Source organism: Eutrigla gurnardus (assembly GCF_963514095.1).
Source record: "Eutrigla gurnardus genome assembly, chromosome: 13".
Lineage (NCBI taxonomy): Eukaryota > Metazoa > Chordata > Actinopteri > Perciformes > Triglidae > Eutrigla > Eutrigla gurnardus.
The window spans coordinates 2266031-2284370 of record NC_139936.1 but is presented as its reverse complement, the minus strand read 5'-3'; the positions used below and the strand labels follow the sequence as shown (position 1 = coordinate 2284370).

The following is an 18340-nucleotide window of genomic DNA, read 5'->3' as shown; positions in this document are numbered from 1 at the left end:
TTATTATTATTATTATTTATTTGTATTTTTTATTTTTATTATTTATTTATTTGTTTTTTTTTGTTCTTTAAGGGGGGGGGGGGGCTCTGTGAATATCAGGGTAGCTGGGCTAGGATGAGCTTTGTGTGTGAATGTATTTTGTGTTTTTCTGTTTGTATTCCTTGTATATTTGTGTTATGGACCCCCTCTAAAACGAGATGGTTCATCCCAAGGTGTTATCCTGCTAATAAACTTAAACGTACCTGGAAGTACACAGTCCAGTATGGGATCAGGGCCAAGAAGACTGGGAGGATCTTCAGCAGGGATTTCACTTCCTCCACCTTCTCTTCTGGGTATTTTCCTCCGTAGGTCACTTTGGCGCTGTCCAGCAGCGTCGGTTTGTTGCTGCATGGGAATAAAAAAATAAATAAACCCACTAGAATTATTCTATACCCTCTTATCAGCCTTTGTGTGTGTGAACATTTTACCCTTACAGCACTTCTAGAGATAGGAAAGAAACTTTATTCTAAAGCCCATAATCCACATCTCTGGAGAAAATGTCTTAATGTGGAATTCTTGAAAGGCTGTGTGCGATTGGCCAACTTAAAATATATTCAATGTGGAGTGGACTTTGAACCAAATGAGCTGCTTTGGTTCAAAGTCAAGTAAGAGCACTTTTGGACTAACTTTTTCACCACGGGGGGAATGAAGATGAATGCTCGGACCGGTGGAAAAGAAACGAATTATACAGGTGGGGATCAAAAGGAGGCTTTAACATAAAAGGTATACCTACAACACACCTAGGTGTGTTATTCCCCACTTAGCTTTGCAACGAGCAGAAACACTTAAATCCGCCTTCCCATTGAGACGGATGAAAGCTTTGCTCCGCCACAGTTATTGTGAGCATGCTGTTTGTCATTGAGGGAATTACTTCATCACTTTTAACTGCCTGACAATAAAGTTTGACATCATCTTTCCTCCCTGTCGCTGCACACAACACGCTCTGAAGTGATGGACACACGGCGGCGGCGCTCTCACCGGAGGAGGCTGGGCTCCTTCGGTTTCCTGGAGCAGCAGGCGAAGCCCAGGATCTTGAACATGTCCGTGAAGGCGCTGCCGTCGGCGGGCTTGGTGACGAAGACGGTGCGTCCCAGCAGAAAGACCAGGAAGGAAACCCCGAGGCACACGGTGGGAATGATGTAGCCCAGCTCGAAGCTGAAGTTCTGCTGGATGTAGGCCACGCCCCCCAGAGACAGGATGGCTCCCAGGTTGATGCACCAGTAGAACCAGTTGAAGAATCGGCGCGTGGCCTCCGGTCCTCTGTCTTTGACCTAAGATCACCATGGCAACGGAAGACAGCCAATCAAGAGTTAGTCACACATACATCAGTGTTTGTGAGCTAAAAAAGAAGCACGTTTTTTTAGTCACATGTGGGAAAATAACCAAATCATGTGCACCAAAACGAAAAATCCTGACGACGCACGTGATAAAAGACAAACTGTTCTGATAAAAGATGAAAAATTATCACAAGCTGAGCCTGACGGGGACGTGAAATCAAAAAAAGACTGTTTTTAGTGAGACAATGTCATTAATTGTGAAATCTATTTGCAGCAAGGCAACATGATGAGAGGATTCTTTTGTGAGATGTAACCAAAATAACAGCAACTAAAAAAAAAAGAAATCTGTTTTTTTGCCTTCACATTTAGCTTACAGAAACTTTAATACATTCAAGTAAATGTCTCTGAAAAGCAGATAATGTTATTCTCATAAATGGCACTGATCCATGCCGCGTGTAGTTATCCCCGCGGAGGGAGATCGTATCGATACGTGATGAAGTGGACGCGTCTTTTATATATACGAGCACAAAAGAAGCAGCAGTACAGCTGCAATTAACTGCTGGGGGAGATAATGTCACTGCATTCACAAGCCCACGCTGAGCATTAATCTTGCTGCAGTTGTGCAGTGTCACTTAAGAAAATAATCTTCATGCTAGAACCGACCACCTGATTGCTGCATGTTAACAAAAACACTGCAGGAGAATACTTTGAAAATAATACACACTTGAGATACTTGTGTGGTTCCTACGTTGTAAGTTCTGAGTGGTCGTGTCGTGTGTAGCTTTAAGACCAACATCTCATTTCTGGTTTCAGTGTTGGCCCTCCATCAAATATAGAATATGACCATCACGGATCGACAGACATCCTACTTTAGGTTCACGTCATCGTTCTAAGACCGATCCTCCACCAGCTGCCTGAACAGATGCATCCGCAGCCCCAGTTATACTGTAACCACATTATTATTATGACCAAGTTGCACATTAATATAAAAAGACAGATAAAAATCAAGTGTGGCATTTTTCACACTGAAAGAGGGTGCAATTATTATAATTTTTAGACAAATCAAGCTGAATTTAATAGAAATTTTACTCAAAAAAGGAGCAAATTTTCAAGTGTTAACAGCTACGACTGTCGTTTAGGGACGTTCATCTGAAGCAGAATTAGTTCATATTATATCTTTAGTAAATACACTTATGTTTTGTCAGCTTGACAACCTTTAACACCAGAAAAACAAAGCTGATTTATTTTGTTTCCTTCTGTGCGAGATACTGTATCTATTGTTTCCCCTCAATATATGGATTTAGCTCGATGTTGTGTATTGCGTGTAATGTGTGTGTTTGTGTGTTTGATTTTGAGCAAAAGGCTCATTGACAGAAATGTGAAAATCCTGTAACGAGCGTCGGAGAGTCAAGAACTAATCATTTTCACCCTGCTGCTCCCCTTTGAACGGTTTAACCCTCTCATGGTTAGATTAGTTGTGAAGAACAATGATCCCCATTTAGGATTTTTTTCCATTTCGATGACTGCATCTCGTAGGAGGGGGTGGTTATTTTAGCACGAAAGCGACAGATGTGTTGCGTTTCACTTCTCGTTACCAAAGTCGCATTTGGGCTGTTGCTCCTGTGCATGTGTACATAAGAGTTGGATCATCGTTGTCTCTACATTACGCTCTTAAAAAAGGGCTTATTTATAGTGAAAATACCGATAAGTGACTGTGATGATGGAGGCCTGCAGGAGTGAACTGTCACGGTCAAAAGAAATCCGTCACATGACATGTCTGACCACCGTGATGTCATGCTGCATACCAGATCTTACACAATCAGCAAACAAACCTCCATGTCCGCTTTCAGCATTCCTCATTTAACACACAGTTGGAGGCCTGAGAGTAACGGGGTTCATACTCGTACCTGATCTGCCCCAAACGGAGTGATGTTGGACTTCACGGTGCCGACGCCTAACGCGATTAAAACCAGTCCACCGTAGACTGCCGGGCCACAATACGGGGTGCGAATGGGGCAGTTTAGATTGCTCGGAGGAGTGATGCTCATGTTCAGACACTCGGCGGGTTGCACGGGGAACGCCATCTCGTCTCCACAGAGCTGCACCCGGGTGTCCTCGTTTGAAATGAAAGGGAAAAACAGCATCCCGAGAAAATACAGGACGAGACTTGCAGCGATTGTCCAGAATTTCCCAAGGAACGCGTCCGCCAACCAGCCTCCAAACGGTGAAATTAGGTAAGTGACTCCCATGAACATCAGGGGCGCCTGGCTCGCCTGAGTGCCCTCCCAATAAAATGGACTGCTGTTGAGGAAAAGCACCAGGTTGGACGTGATGCCGTAGAACGCAATCCTTTCCAAGGACTCGGCCAGCAGGATGGCAGCGCACGCCAGTCTCCTTCCCTGGAAAACCGACGGCGGTGGCGGAGGTCTGCCGTCCCCAGAGTCCAAAAGAGGGGTGCTCTCACTGGCATCCCTGCTGTTAGCCATCATCAATAAGTAGTTTCTGGATTAGTGAGAGTTCAAAACCTGTGAAGAAAACATACAGGAGGAGGTCACACACAGAAACCCATACAACATGTCCCAAGAGGAGAAGCACTCCTCCACATGAAGAGTACACACACTTTTACTGTGAACCCCTGAAGTAATGTAGCTTTAAACCTAAAGTAAACTAGGTTTAGCACGACAGCTCTGGGGAGAAGAGTTTACTTACTATATCTTTCACGTCAAGGACCCCCAAGGCCGATCATATAAAACTGTGTTGCTTATTAAATCCTAAAGTTAACTAACTTTAACACGACAGCTTAGGTTATAATAATTTGCCTTTTTTACATTTAAATCACTAAAATACTAACTAGCTTTTACACAACAGCTTAGGTTATATTAAGTTACCTTTATTTTACATTTTAAATAAATTAAATCCTAAAGAAAGCTAACTTTTACACGACAGCTTAAGTGGGAAGAGTTTGTCTTTATTGTACATTTTAAATAAATTACGGTAAATCCTAAAGTAAGCTAGCTTTAGCACGGCGATAGCTTTGTTGAGAAGTGTTCTCTTACTTTAAATGATTAAAACCCCCAGCTAGCTTTAGCACGGTAGCTTCGGTGAAAATAGTTTGCTTGACTTTACCGTTAAAATCGTTGACCCGCGTCCCGGTGTCCGTCGGTCATCTCCATTAACGCAGCTAACGTCCGCCGGTCCAACCCGCTTCAGTTGGTCTCCTTAAATCGACTGTTTTTCAAAGGAGAACTGGTAGTCAACAAAAACAGTCACAGTGCTGGCGCGTGACACACGGCTCGCGCAGTCAACAGGACGGGCTGAACTCGCGGTTGCCCCGGCGACGATCTCAAAGCGAACGTAGCCGACGTAGCTGCGGTGGCGCGAGGCGGCTGCGGCCCATCCATGTAGATGGAGATTACTTCCGGTGACGGTGACGTAGCAGCGAAACAAGGAAGCGCTGTTTTTTTGTTTGTTTGTTTCTTATTTGTTTTTTTTTATATCACTGATTAAAATATGGAAGAGAAATCCAACAAAATTTAAATACAAATATAACGTAAAATTATAAGATTCGAGACACGATACCGGAATGGTTGTACGTTACGTTGCGTCGCGTGTTTCCAGGGGGGATCATATCGGAGGCGGACTTGTAAACATTGCAAGCGTGGGTTTTTTGCATCACCGGCGCCAAGTAAAAAAAAAAGAAAAAAGAAAAAGCGTTACCCTTACGTGCAGCTCGCAGGCATGGATCCAGGAAATGTGACGGCAGGTCAGCCGAGCCTGTTATTCCACCCGACTTGTTCCGCACTCATGTTCACGTTAGCTCGGAGGACCAGCAGCTCGTCGCTGACGATATGAAATTACTCTTTCTCGCTTGCCTCAGCCCCAAAACTGGAAACCACACGACAGCTGAGAGGATCAGGTAATTTAACGTCGCTTTTTTTCTCTCTCTACGTGCTGAAGCTACACACGGCTGTTGCTCGTCATCATATCGCCGTGTGTGTTGCTGTTGGGCAAGAAAACAAACTGACTTTACGGTATAGTAGCTGTAATAAATGAGCTGTAACGTTATGATGCCACCCAGGAAGGAAGAAGCAGCAAGAAACCCCCCCACAATGTGATTTTATTTGATTTATTTAGCACAGTTAAAACGCAAAACAGAAGAGAAGACAGTGAACCAGTGCAAGGAGAGGCATGAGACCCACAGGGGCTTAAAATATCCTGACCTATTATACAATTAATAACAAAGCAATAACCAAATAGGACATAGAAAAATATTTTGTATATATGTATTTATAAAAAAATATTATATTAAAAAACATATATATATATATATACATTTTATGTGTAAACAAATAATACACATATATGATAAATATTGTATATTATATTGTATATTTTATGTATATATTATATTAAAAATATAATTTTGTCTCTCAGAAGCCACGTTGAATCAGCGGGACACACCTGTGAGCTCCGGGATGCAGCAGAGTTTCACTCGTCGGCCGAGGTCGCCGACCTCATATCCAGAAACCCTCCATTCGAGGGAGCGCTGGCCATTCACCTGTTCAGAGCCGGCCGACTCCTCTTAGGTAAACACACCTGCTCTCAGGTGATCCATTTACGTCCTCTTTGGTGTGTTTGAGTCTCAGTCCCAGAAATGTCAGGACCTTTCCTGTGTTTTGTTTTTTACCCTTTCACACCAGACACCCAGGTACCCTTTGGCGTTATCTTTGGTGGAACGGATATAAATGAAGATGTGAAAGTCGAGCAGAAGCGTGCGGTGATGGAGCAGGTGCTGCTGAAAGCCAGGTGATGTTGCTTCAAACTGCTGTTTCATACCAACACATCACACAGAGAGTACATCTTTAAAAACAACGCAACAGTTAAACGTGACGATATGAAACGCTTCATGTCTTTATCATCCTGGATAAAATAATTAATTCTCGATATTATCCCAACAATCAAGGTAAGCTTAAAGCTCTTTATACCTCGCATTTAGTCAAACATTTCTTTATTGCATCACAGATTACACCTTTTTTTTGTGAATAGCGTAAAATGATTTGAATGAATTCTTTTATTATCTTAATCTGATCAAATCCTTAATCGTCCCATCCCTAATAATAAACACAATGAATATGTTTATATAAATTCTGATTATTACCATGCTAATATCCACTATTTTAGAGTTTGATTTTAAAATGTGCAAAAGTTCTCTCTAGCACTCTTTAACATCTGAAAGCAGGGAAATCAGAAGCTGTTAATGTGAGACACGTTCAGAGGAGTTGTGAGGAAATGTTCCTTCTGAGGCTGAACTCCAGCTGTGCAGGTTGTGTGTTCGCTCGTCTCTCCTCTGGTTTAACATCGAACAGTTCATTAATATCCCGTCCTGCACTCTCACACATGAGAAACGTGTCCGGAATCATTCTGATGGAAGATGTCGTCGCTGGTGGAGGCATCTATCTAGTAAATCTGGAGGGGGGGATCCGGGTCTCACGACTTCAAACATCTGACTTCCTTCTGACACGTACCTCCATCACGACTCGGAGCCGTTTAATAATGCATGTAAATTAATATTCCTCTCATCGCGTTGCCTTTGTTTCTCCTCCGTTAGTATTCAGTGTTTTCTTCTGCATGTTCACTTGTTGCTCAATTGTTGTTGCTTGTGCAAAAAAAGGCTCAAACTTCCTGCAAGTGATGGAATTTCTTGTTTTTTCTGAAATGGCTTGGGCGGGGGGGGGGGGTAACGAAGTGTTTTATTTGTGTTTGTTTGTTTTGAATCAGGTTTGCTGTTGCATTTACTGACAAACTGAAAGAAGAGGCAGAGGTGTTTTTGGTATGTTGAAGACCTCTGGACTAACAGCAGTAGTTTGTGTCTAATAGTGATATTTCAATATAAAATAAAACTTTATAGAACGTTTTGCATTTTCCAGCACGTCGCCACGACGACGGCTTCCATCAATACAACAGAAGGGCTTTCACTATAGCAACATCCTGGCCTGTAATAGTTTGGCATTAAAACATTATTATCGTTGGGTTTTATCCTCCGATCAGATTCCAGCCGGCGGCGTCCTTTATCTCTGCCATATAGTGCCGACAGCAGGCAGACAGACAGGCAGACAGACAGGCAGGCAGACAGACAGGCAGGCAGACAGACAGACAGGCAGACAGACAGGTAGGCCGGTCAGGGATAGCTTTTTATTGTGACAGAAACACACAGGAGGATGAATCAGCATGATAGCATCCAGTCAATTTCCTTCAGCTTCCCTCGGATTTATGTTTTTACCCTCCTCCATTATCTTAGCTCTCTCTCTCTCTCTCTCTCTCTCTCTCTCTCTCTCTCTCTCTCTCTCTCTCTCTCTCTCTCTCTCTCCCTTTTAAAGTATTCTGATTAAATGCAGGTTTGGAGCACAACAAGCATTAAAAGTCGGTTTCTTTTGTCTGACGTGAAGAGAAACAATCCGTGAGCAGCAGCAGCAATTTGTATAAACAAACACCGCCGATAATCCAGATCGATTTAGACCAGTTGTGTATCAGTGTGTAGTTGTGTATCAGTGTGTATCAGTGTGTAGTGTGTGTGTTAAGCAGTGTTCTCCTGTTTCTCAGCTGTCCCAAAGCAGTAAGATCTACGTGCAGCCTCAAGGTAAGCTCTGCAGGAAGAAGCTCCTCGCTTGCTTGCCGACCGTCCAAGTGTTGCATTCATTCATTCATTCATTCATCCTATTTGACTGTTATTTGTCTGTTATTTTTTAAAGGCATCCAGACGGACGTGAGTGAGAAATTCGTCTGGACGGACTTCTTGAGGAGTTCAGGTAACGTTCTCCCAGTCCGTCTTCCTCATATTCATACTGGGAGTGTTGGGAAGTTGTATCTTCTTCTCTACGTTGGATCGCGGATCTTAAAACCGATAAATATGAGCGGTTAGCTCCACCCGGGCCACTACGTAAACCGGGAGCAGCCGGACATTAAAACAAGTGAACCTGCTTCTAGCTTCAGACCTGATCTGGTATCAAAGCATGACTTTTGAATGGTTTTATTAGTATTAGGGTAATTAGATCAACTAAACAACGCAGTGATTTCAGACCTTTCACAAGGTGTTTTTACACTGTTTCAACGGGAATGGAGGTTCAAAGAAAAACACTGATGTGGAAGAAGAATCTCTGCTGATGGAGAGAAGTCAGAATCACAACTGCAATGTTTCCCTGTTTCAAAATCGATTTTATTATGGACTTAGTTTGCAGTTCAACATGTAGGATTTCTTTCTCTCTCTCTCTCTCTCTCTCTCTCTCTCTCTCTCTCTCTCTCTCTCTCTCTCTCTCTCTCTCCCCCTCTCTGTCTCTGTCTCTCGATCCTAAGAAGGACGGCTTCATTGAGTAAATGACACGGGAAGCTCTCTGTGAAGTCCATGAATTGATTAAATGTAATTGGAAATCAAAGGATGAGGTTAGATGTCGTGTGTAATGTAATCTTCTAGTGGCTCAAACACTGATCCCAGATCAGTGTTTGAGCCACAGAGGGCAGCTCACCATAATTAGCCTCACGTTGTTTGGTCATTATCACCGTGATGAGTCTCTCTCTGGGGGGCGGGGCTTACCTGCTGATTGACAGGTCGCTACCACGCTACCAATGCTAGTTAGCTACTAAGATGACTTTAACACTTAGCTGTAAAGCTGACCTTGAATTATAGAAGCTAACTTTGTTAGCAGCTAAAGACCAGAATCCACATGGATCCAGATCCAGTAAAGGGTGCTGCTTGTATTCCTCAGATCCACCCGTCGCTCCTCCACAGGCCAAATATGGTCATTTCCTTTCACTGGTTGGAAAAAAAAAAATCCAAGATGGTGAAAATGCAGAAGTGGAAGCTTCGACACCGTAGTCCACAAACCAACGTGTGACGTCACCATGACGACGTCCACTTCCTTTAGTGGCTTCATGTTTCTCACGTGTGAAGCTTCGTTCGTCAGATCGTTTGATATCATTATTGTGTCCACCTTCTGCTGTATCTGTTACCTCTGAGCCAAACAGATTACTAGTTCACATAGATGTAGATCACACACACACACACACACACTCACACACACACACACACATACACACACACACACACACCCACACACACACACACACACACACACACACACACACTCACACACACACACATACACACACACACACACACACACACACACACACACACACACACACACACACACACACACACACACACACACACACACACTCTGATTAAAGCAGGCTGGGAGTGTCTTTCCTGAAATCAAAAGGCAAACGAACAGAAGTGTGTTTTGCTCGGAGCTCAGAGAACAGAGTGCTGCCGGCTCAGAAGATGACTTGTACAAATGTGCGTTTCTCCCCCGAGGAAAGGATGGATCTTCTTTTCTTTCTTTTTAGTCATTATTATTCCTCTGAATTTCCTGCTGATTTTGACACATCTGTGTGGTTCAAACCATCCTGCTGCTGCTTCATGTTCTTCTTGTTCGATACTTCCACCAGATGAAGAGATGTTTTTTGTTTTTTTGACAATGGGTTGGTAGGATCGAGGTCAGTGCTCAGACTCCACGCTGTCATTTTAAGATGCTTTAATAGCATTAAAAGAGCGGCCTCAGCCTCCTGATCTGGACTTATCTGGCAGCAGGAGGATTTCACTCTACTGTCACTCTGCTTCCGACACGTGCATCTGTCTGTCTGCCCGCCCGCCCGTCTGTCTGTTTCAAAATCTATTTTATTATGGGCTTAGTTTGCAGTTCAACATTTAGGATTTATGCCTTTTGGGTGATTACGGAGCATAAATATCTGGGATTAAATCTAAGAATCTGCTTGTTTTACTTCTCTTCTTCTGTTTAGTGTTTTAGTGTTTCCTTCACACAAACCTCTTTCTAAATATCAAACCAAGACTACTTCCTCTTCTCCTCCTTGTTGTAAGAGAAGTTCTGATGCAACTTCCTGTTACACTGATTGGTTGCTGTGAATCGGTTATTTGTCGTCACCCAGAAGATCAGAATCATATCTCAATATCTAGTGGACAGATTGGCACAGACGTTCATGGTCCCCAGATGATGCATCCCAGTGTTTTTGATGGATCTGTTAACCTTCCCTGTAGCGCCCCCATGAGGTCGATATTTCTGGTTTTGAATGAAAACTATGGAACGCCATGACATTTGTCTCAGACATGCGTGGTCCCCTGAGGAACTAATGACACTCAGCTTGTTGAGCGATGGAGACCCTATCCGGAGCCAGGATGTTTAAGTGGCATTTTAAGAGCACATTTTCATAATGAATCAGGAAAATATCCTGAATCCCATTTATTTTTGGCGAGGATAATCGTGAAATGTTGATCCGGTCCCATTTCTACCAACGCTGGGTAGCTGCTTCACACAGGAAGAAGAACGCTGCCAGCTGTGGAAGCATCATGATAGTATTGATCTCGTCACGACGTTGATCCGTTGCTGTCTGACTCGTCGTTCTCACGGCGCCAAATCTCCTTCAACACAAAGGTTCTTAAATAAAAACGTGTTACGTCGGGCCGCTCGTTAGATTCTAGACGCGTTCAGAGAGTTATGATGCTGTATCTCACACACACACACACACACACACACACACACACACACACACACACACACACACACACGGATGTTTCCCTGCTGAACGTTACCACTCTGATCAGAGAATTGTGTGAGCCCATTAGTCACCGCTGTCTTATATCCTTCATGACCTTGGGTGATGTATCGCTTTCATTATCTGCCGCCGCACTCCCGATGTTCATTATGCACTGTTTTGATAGTGTGTGTGTGTGTGTGTGTGTGTGTGTGTGTGTGTGTGTGTGTGTGTGTGTGTGTGTGTGTGTGTGTGTGTGTGTGTGTGTGTGTGTGTGTGTGTGTGTGTGTGTGTGTGTGTGTCTCCAGGTGTACACAGCGACCACGTGGAGGATCTGCGTGTCTTCCTGCTGGTCTGTGGCCTCAGAAGAGTCAAGGACCCCCTTTATCTGGTGGAGGTCTTCTCAGGTAGACCCAGCAATTATGCATAATATATGTTCAGGTAATTACACAAGACAAACAGGTAGTTCCACAGCAGGTATCCTGGCAGGAGGGCATCTGCTTCTCTGTTCTCGTCTGTCGTCAGGGCAACGGGAACGTCCTCATCAATTAGCAAACAAAGTCCAGTCTCTGCGCTCGAGTTTCAGCCCATTAAAACATTTATGTGGACGTGAAACGAGATCCAGCTCATGTCGACCCGTTATCACCTTTATGATGACATCACAGGTCCATCCAATACATTCAGCTCTTTTTAAAAATGTGACTTTCATAGCAACCCATTAAGGTAATAAGGCGTCACTAGAGGGCGATGTGGAGGCAGGTGGGAGATGTGAGGGTTTTAAATGTGAAACCTGCTTAAACATGATTAAAACACAGCTTTCCTTTGTTGTGTGTTGACACTTGCATCCATCAGAGTGGCATCGGGACGACCCCCTGAACGTGTTGGTGATGATCGGGCCGAGGGTGAGTTCCCCACCTTCATACCTTCATACCTGCCAGGTGGGACTCTGACACTGAAAGCGTCCCCGGGGGAAATTCAAGCAGCTGCTAATTGGATGAAGCGGAGATACTCGGCTTCATCTGTTCAGCTGGAATTAAACGCTATAGGGACTCACTGCTGTGGTGCTCTGAGTCCAGTTCAGCTCTGGATTCATTCAAACCTCGGTCCTGTGTGCCACACCTGAAGCTGGAATGAAAAACTGTCTGTCTGCCTGTCTGTCTGCCTGTCTTCCCCCCTCTACTAGCTTTGATATGACACCCGTGTTCTGCTATTTTAGCGTCTGTTCTCTCTTTTCAAAACAGTGGTGTCAAGCAGACAGGTATGTTTTTTTTGTTGTTTTTTTGCTTTTAGATTTGCTCTAAAACAACTCAATTATTTGCGACCCCCCTCCCCGTCTCCCTGCCGCCCCCTCCCCGTCTCACTGCGACTCCCCCCCCCCCCCCTCCCTGTCTCACTGCCGCCTCTGTTGCTGCTGTTTGATGAAGCGGATCAGTGGCGGCGCAGACGTGCGTTTCATCTCGACGCCCTGAAATCACAGCATGTTTGTGTGTTTGTTTGTTGGGGAATGAAAAACCACGTACTTTCTTTATGATCTATTATTATAATAACAAACATGTATGTACGGACGCAGATTCCCCCTCGAAGTTCTAAAAATACAGACGTGATGTATTATAAATGTACCTCATTCACATAATAATAATAATAATAATAATAATAAGCGTTCTGGCTGCAGAGAATCTGTCATTAAGAGGAAGATCCAGGTCAGTTTGTCATCAAGCATCACAACGTGCAGCAGATTCTGCATTATTATTATTAATATTATTATTAATATATATTCAATGAAACATTTCTAAAGATGATTCTGCGATCTTCGTGTTGGATTTTGGGATGTTCGCAGGCTTTTGCACCAAATATTGGCTGCTTAATAAATAAAAACTAGTATAAGAGATTCAGGCAGAAGAACTTGAACACAGTACTTAAATACTCTGTTAATGCATCCACTGCTTCCTGTTAATCCCAGATTACAACCGGACGCAAACATCTTCTCACTTCACATTCTTTGATTCAGTTTTTTAAATACGTTTAATGTAAAAGCAGATTCCATTTAGAAATTCCACAAGCTGTAAAATCAAATAAATAAAAAACAAACTAGCAGCTTGCTTGGCAGCATCTTTGACCTAAATTGCTCCGCGGTTTGACTTCTCTGCAGGGCCGTTGCTAATGCACACAAATCCCACGTTGCAATTAATCAGATTGGCCACCCACCCCACCCTGACCCCAATCTCTCTGCAAACACAGGATTTCACAGAGAATTATTATTTGCTCATGATGATGATTGAAAATGATTAATATGTCATTGTTTTGTATTTACATCTTTCCGATGATGATGATGATGTCACGTGTTTCTGTCTCTTAGATCGATCCAGGATTCACTGCCGAAGTGGAAGCTGTTGTTCAGAGGTGAGACAGGAAGCCCTCTCTGGTTTTAGGGGGTTTCACCTGGACTGGCCTTTGCATGTCAGCATCATTCATCCCCCCCTGCTTGCCCCCTGCAGGACATCCGGGGTCTTCGTGGCCCGGGAGCGCAGCCAGCGGGAGCTCCACGCCGCCATGAAGCGCTGCTTCGCCGTGGTCAACAGCTCCGTCTCCGAGGGCATGTCGGCAGCCATTTTGGAGGTAAACATCTCCAGGGGCTTGTGGGTAAATTGGGCGATAGCGTTTTGTTTGTTTTTGAGGTGCAGAATCGCTCCAATCCATCCGAAGCCAAAGAAAGTGGAAACAGGCGTTCCTTATCTCGCCGTTTCCTTGTCGGCTTCAATGTTATCGGACCACTTCAGGGACGATTACCCAAATTAATTTGCTTTACTCGAGTCTTCCCCATTTCGTGCAAAAAAACCCTGCAAATCCATCTAATCTCTTTTAAAACAGTCGATGAAGACGATCCACCGCAGGCTTAGAGGCTGATTAGCGTGTTGGCGTGTTTCTACCTGCTGGAGGTTTCAGCAGATTTCCTCCGTCTAGAAGTGAACTAGAGTGTCTCTCTCTCCCTGTCTGTCTGTGTCTCTCGCCCCCTCCAGGCCATGGACCTGGGCGTCCCCGTGTTGGCCAGAGACATCCCGGGAAACGCCGCTGTGGTGCGTAACGAGGTCACCGGCCTGCTGTACTCCACCCCTCAGGTGAGTAAAGCTTCACATCCACCAGGCTCCGCCTCCTCCCGTCACCTCAACCAGCAGGAAAAACACTCGCTGACACCGGGAGTTACAGAAAAAACGGAGCAGAGATAGGGGGGCAATATTCAGAGAAAAAAAAGTCGTACATTTGCGAGTTAATCTCGATATAAATCTGCTAACACCGGATGTTTGCCGTTGCTATGACAACAAGTGAAAGCTACCACTAGCATGTTAGCCCAACCGCCCCGAGCAATAAACACCCATAAGATGACAACATGTCCTCATATAAATAAAACCAACAATAAGCATCAACATCATCACCCTAAGGACCTTAACGAGGCGTCGTCACACGTTGGGATGATTCATTACAAACATAAACGTACATTCATGGGACGTTAGCTAGCATAGACGTTGGTTCTTAGCATCGTAAGAAACTCTTCATAAACTTTTCATAAGTCGTATCGCGCCCTCGTCTCAGGATGGCGATGATGTTAAACGTCCACATCTTTTTAAAAAGTCTCACAGTTTGATGGAAGAAAACTTTACATAATTCTTGTCGAACTTTTGCACTTTAAATTCTCGTCGTTAGTCTAAAATAAGTACAAAAAAAAATCTAAAATACAACGGGAACGGTGCAGGTGTTTCCCCCGGGGATGAGGATCAGGAACCTGATGCAACACATAACAACAACGTGGGGAGATATGATGAGGTTTGGCATTAAAAAATAAAGCAGAGTATCACATCATATATCATCATATATCATCATATATCACAGGTGAAGGCTGGTGGAGCGTGCAGACTTCATGCTCCTGCGTGTTGTATCGGCGGGGATAAGTCCTCTCCGGGGGGGGGGGGGGGGTCACATGTGCTCAGCTCAGCTGCCAGGAAGTGGCTCTCACAGATGGTTGCAGAGACTTGAGGCTGGATAAAAGCTCGACCTCCGCCAGGACCGAGTCGCTCGCCAGCGAGCCGCTCGCCTGGCAGCCAAAAACTTTCCCTGCATCAAACACGACGTTTTTTCTTTCCTCAACGCTCTGAAATCCCGTCTTTACTCCTGATTGACGGTGTTTCTGCTTCTCTAAGCCTTCGGAGTAATTACACGAGGATCAAGAAAATGTGTCAAAAAGAAAAGAAACACAGCGGCACTTGAAGGCCGTAAAAGAGGAGGGATGGCACCTCGCGGCCGGCGTCGCTGCACAATCAGCACTGAAGGAGTGATTAGAAAAGCACGCTGCTCATAAGTTGAGCTTTAATCCTGTTGCCGGAGGATTTATGGCTCTCATATGACCATGCAGAGGAGCCTCCAGGCATAATCACATCACTGAATGGAGTGAACTGACCTGCCGGCTGAAGCTCCGTCATGTTGCAGAAACACTTTTAACATGCTTCGTTTTTGGTCGGCGGCTAATAAATCAATAAAGGAGCTCGGCTCCATCACGTCATCAGTCATCTCTGAATCGACAGCTGGTGTTGTAGTGTTGTTTAACAGCAAGCAGACACTTTGTTTGTCCCACTTTCTGCCTTAAAAACGAGGTGGCAGCTATTAGGAGACTGTTAGAAAGCCAAGATCTGGATCCACAAATACCTCCATGTGTTTATGAAATCAGCACACAAGCTCTTATCTGGCCTTTTTGTTCTCGTGCCTTTTGGATAATCTTTTATGCTTTAAAAAGGAAAATGTCTTCAGGCAACTTCACTGACGAGCTTTAAGTGGCATTTGGCAATGACTGAGTTTTTCCTCTGCTTTTATATCCCTGCCAGGAATTTGTGCATCAGTCTCGGAGGCTGTCGGCGGATCGTGAGCTGAGAGAGAGACTGGTGAGGAACGGGAAGGTCTACGTGGAGGAGCATCACGGCCCCCAGCAGGAGAGGGAGACCTACGGGAGCCTGGTGGCGTCGCTGCTCCGAGCCTAACGCCACGCCGCTCAAGATCCGCGCCGCTGGACCCCCACGCCGCTGGACCCCCACGCCGCTGGACCCCCACGCCGCTCAACTTCTCAGGAACGACACAGAGCAGCCAGTTACACGGGTGTATATTTACATATATTATCAAACATCTTTTTATTCCCAGAAATCAAAGAGACTTTTCAAAAGAAACCCTGTTTCTACTCACACTGCCAGATCCACATCATGCTGCAGAACCAAAGACAGAATAGAAACGGTTTGTTTTGTCTCGTCAATATATATATATATTTTCTTTTTTGGTATTTGAAATTGACGATGTACTGTTATTTATGGTTTGATATGAATAAATTTAAAAAGGCATGGGTTCTCTGTTTATTCGTTTGTATTTAATAAAACGAAGCAAAACCACTGAAGATGTTTTTTTGTCCAAAACATTTTGATTTCTTTTTTCTTGTGAATCTTCTAATCTACTAAAACTCCCCAATATTACTTTTTCCTTCCAGTCTGTATGCGTAACTCATTAATGTTTCATTGGTTGCACACTCAAAATACCCCAACAAAAACTTCTTGTTTAAAGGGCACAGGGGGCGCAACGGGTTTCTTGTAATTGCCGTTACAAAAGGTTGATTTTGGGAAAAACATGAACTGAAAAACTGTGAAACTGCAAGAAAAAAAACCTTAGAAAATCCAGTGAAAGGCAATATTCAAGATCATAGTGTTTTAATGAAAAAAATCAAATGAGAATTATTGAATATTTAATCAAAAGCCACGTTGTTGGTGAAACCCACATCAGACAGACTGAGTTCCGGATCATAACTGGGAATGAATGTTGAGTTGGTGTTATTTGGGGGGAACTGCTGTCAGAAACGTAGGAGACGTCCACATGCAGCATCGACACCGGTGGCTTCAAACATCGTGGAAACAAAGAGTCCCGTCTGGTCTGGTCCCGTAGGAACATACAGTACATGATGGTGTAAAGGCCTTGCTGGGTCATGACATGTGGAGGAGGGCGGTTCCAAAAATCGGCGCTGACGAAGGCATTGAGGTGATCAAAGCCACATCGATTGTCCATGAGGTCTGATCTGGATTATAACTGGTCCTCCGAGCCGGGGCCCTCCTCGCGGCCGACCCAGTGGATGCCGTGGCCGTTCTCCCCCAGCTGTGGCGAGTGTTGGCGCTCCAGGGTGGAGAAGGTGGTGAACTGGACCCGCTTCCTCTTGCTGGTGGGTGAGTGGAGCGCCTCCGCCGCCGCCGGTTTGCTCCGGAGGGAGCCGACGCAGCTGAGCGGTGAGTCTGTGATGGAGGCCAGGCAGCTGGGCCTCCGGGACAGCGAGGAGGTCTTGTTGTCGGGCCCTATGTCTATGACGGTGGTGGTGGTGGTCTGGGAGTCCTGCTGGACCGGACTGCCCGGCACGCTCATCACCAGCTCGGCGTCCGTGCCGAGCCACACCCAGTCGTGGCGGTGGCCTGTGGGCTCCTGGCCGTGGGACGGCGGCGTCTTGTGCCGGAACTTCACCACGTAGGAGACGCAGTTGACCAGGAACACCAGGATGGCGAGGCAGAAGACGCCCAGCAGGGCGTACATGCCGATCTCCAGGTCCGTGAGCGGCCTGCTGGACGACATCTCCTCGCCGCCGCCGAGCTCCCCATCTGCCGCCTCCCGGCCCGGCGCCGCCACCTTTGTGGAGGGGTTGTTGTAGTTCTGCAGGTTCCCGGGCGCCTTCACGGTGCTGGTGAAGCCCACGCTGCTCATGTCCTCCACGATCATGTTGTCCGAGCCGTACGCTCCGCCGCCGCCGCCGTCACTGGGGCTGTTCATCATGCTGCTGTTCACCACACTGGTCGGGTTCCCCGAGCTGGTCTTACCCGCCCCTCCAAGGCTGCCACTGGTGATGGAGGTCCTCTCCGTAGACTTGATCGTGGTCGTGATCTTCTGCATGGCGCTCTCCTCCCTGTCTGAGGTCGAGCCGCGCGGTGGCGGTGGATCCTGGGACGGCTTCCTCCTCTCACCGCCCGCCTCTTCCCCATCACTCCCGTAGTCGATTCCGCCGTCGCCGCCGTCCGGGCGCCGGCTGTTCACCTGGAACTTGACCTTGAGGCTGCCGTTGCCCACGGCAACTGTGCTTTTGCGTTTGGATTTCTGACAGGACTCGCAGATGGACATCTCCACTCGGACCAGGACGCCTTCGCCCTCGCCTTCCGCCGCCACGGTGGGCGGAGAGCCCTGCACCGACACCACCCCCGGGTCCAGAGAGGTCACCGCCACCCGGTAGTAGGCCGGGTCGTAGAGGTCCAGAGGCGTCTGGTTGCCATCGCTGAACTGCACCCAGGCGCTGACCAGAGCTTCCTGAGGGGATGAAGGACAGGAAGGACTGTGAAAGTGACCTTTCCTCATCTTCAGAC

At 45.8% G+C, this 18340-nt stretch overlaps 3 protein-coding genes across 3 annotated transcripts in view; 1 reads left to right on the top strand and 2 right to left on the bottom strand.

The window, feature by feature from the left end:
- Positions 1 to 4632, bottom strand: part of slc15a4 (solute carrier family 15 member 4) — a 28146-nt gene extending 23514 nt beyond the window's left edge. Inside the window, exons 1-4 of the mRNA XM_084024708.1 lie at positions 4443 to 4632; positions 3224 to 3841; positions 1018 to 1310; positions 243 to 384 (exon numbers count right to left, since the gene is read on the bottom strand). Coding sequence (XP_083880834.1) covers positions 243 to 384; positions 1018 to 1310; positions 3224 to 3805 — 1017 coding nt within the window. The 5' untranslated portion in view covers positions 3806 to 3841; positions 4443 to 4632. The remainder of the gene's footprint in view (positions 1 to 242; positions 385 to 1017; positions 1311 to 3223; positions 3842 to 4442) is intronic.
- A 244-nt stretch (positions 4633 to 4876) lies between these two features.
- On the top strand, positions 4877 to 16297 carry glt1d1 (glycosyltransferase 1 domain containing 1). Its single transcript, XM_084025850.1, has 12 exons — positions 4877 to 5232; positions 5751 to 5902; positions 6017 to 6122; positions 7095 to 7146; positions 7917 to 7953; positions 8066 to 8122; positions 11231 to 11329; positions 11775 to 11824; positions 13279 to 13322; positions 13418 to 13538; positions 13940 to 14038; positions 15794 to 16297. The coding sequence occupies exons 1-12, from the start codon at positions 5165 to 5167 to the stop codon at positions 15944 to 15946; spliced, it is 1038 nt and encodes a 345-aa protein (XP_083881976.1). The 5' UTR covers positions 4877 to 5164; the 3' UTR covers positions 15947 to 16297.
- A 386-nt stretch (positions 16298 to 16683) lies between these two features.
- The window catches only part of LOC311022595 (transmembrane protein 132D), a 29730-nt gene continuing 28073 nt past the window's right edge, over positions 16684 to 18340 (bottom strand). Inside the window, exon 9 of the mRNA XM_084023964.1 lies at positions 16684 to 18284. Within this exon, the coding sequence (XP_083880090.1) occupies positions 17025 to 18284 (1260 nt within the window). The 3' untranslated portion in view covers positions 16684 to 17024. The remainder of the gene's footprint in view (positions 18285 to 18340) is intronic.